General features: G+C 40.6%; 1 protein-coding gene across 5 annotated transcripts in view; it reads right to left on the bottom strand.

Annotated features, from left to right (window-relative positions):
* LOC122244038 (kinesin heavy chain) overlaps positions 1 to 744 on the bottom strand; it is a 62,686-nt gene extending 61,942 nt beyond the window's left edge. For all 5 annotated transcript variants that reach the window (XM_086533626.1, XM_086533630.1, XM_086533627.1 and 2 more), the window contains exon 1: positions 585 to 744. In XM_086533626.1, the coding sequence (XP_086389752.1) occupies positions 585 to 618 (34 nt within the window). In that variant the 5' untranslated portion in view covers positions 619 to 744. The remainder of the gene's footprint in view (positions 1 to 584) is intronic.
* Between the last annotated feature and the right edge of the window lie 624 nt (positions 745 to 1,368).

Below are 1,368 nucleotides of genomic sequence, written 5' to 3'. Positions count from 1 at the left end.
CTATTTCATTCCCAAATTAGATAGATGAACAAATAGATAAACAGATAAAACAAAAAAGTGAGTACACACAAAAATAAATAAAGAAAAAAGGAAAAAAAAAAAAAAAAAAAATACAGAAGAGAAGAATATAAACACACAAATAACTCCATCAATATTATCACCTAAATAGAAGAAGAAAAAAAAAAGAAAAAAAAACACAATAAAATACAAAAGACAAGAGAATAAACACACAAATAACTCCATCAATATCATCACCTAAATAGAAGAAAAAAAAACAAGAAAAAAAAACAATAAAATACAAAAGACAAGAGAATAAACACACAAATAACTCCATCAATATCATCACCTAAATAGAAGAAAAAAAAAGAGTAAAACACAATAAAATACAGCAGAGAAGAGTATAAACACACAAACAACTCCATCAATATCATCCCCTAAATAAAAGAAAAAAAAACGAAAAAAAAACACAATAAAATACAGAAGAGAAAAGTATAAACACACAAATAACTCCATCAATATCCTCACCTAAAAAAAAAAAAAAAAAAAAAAGAAGAAGAAGAAAAAAAAAAAAGGATTCTGCTCACCTTGCCACGTAGGATCGCCGAGCTTTCCTTCCATCGTATGGGTCTTTCCCGAGGACGTCTGCCCGTAGGCGAAGATCGTTCCGTTGTAGCCGTTGAGGACATCTGTTGGCGAGAGAGAGAGACGTGTTAGAACTTCTGTTAATGGGGACGGGACTTGGAAGGACATCTGTGTGTGGGGGGAGGATGTATAAAGGCGTCTGTTAATGGGGAGGGGACTTGGAAGGACGTCTGTTTGTGGGGGAAGGATGTGTAAAGGCGTCTGTTAATGAGGATGGGACTTGGAAGGACATCTGTGTGTGGGGGAAGGATGTGTAAAGGCGTCTGTTAATGGGGAGGGGACTTGGAAGGACGTCTGTTTGTGGGGGAAGGATGTGTAAAGGCGTCTGTTAATGAGGATGGGACTTGGAAGGACATCTGTCTGTGGGGGAAGGATGTGTAAAGGCGTCTGTTAATGGGGACGGGACTTGGAGGGACATCTGTCTGTGGGGGAAGGATGTGTAAAGGCGTCTGTTAATGGGGACGGGACTTGGAGGGACATCTGTCTGTGGGGGAAGGATGTGTAAAGGCGTCTGTTAATGGGGACGGGACTTGGAGGGACATCTGTCTGTGGGGGAAGGATGTGTAAAGGCGTCTGTTAATGAGGATGGGACTTGGAAGGACATCTGTCTGTGGGGGAAGGATGTGTAAAGGCGTCTGTTAATGGGGACGGGACTTGGAGGGACATCTGTCTGTGGGGAAGGATGTGTAAAGGCGTCTGTTAATGGGACGGGACTTGGAGGGACAT

Source organism: Penaeus japonicus, unplaced genomic scaffold (genome assembly GCF_977035675.1).
Source record: "Penaeus japonicus unplaced genomic scaffold, GWHDUDI00000001_assembly GWHDUDI00000039, whole genome shotgun sequence".
In the NCBI taxonomy this organism is placed as follows: domain Eukaryota; kingdom Metazoa; phylum Arthropoda; class Malacostraca; order Decapoda; family Penaeidae; genus Penaeus; species Penaeus japonicus.
The sequence above is the reverse complement of the archived record's forward strand: the minus strand, read 5'-3'. Positions and strand labels throughout refer to the sequence as shown.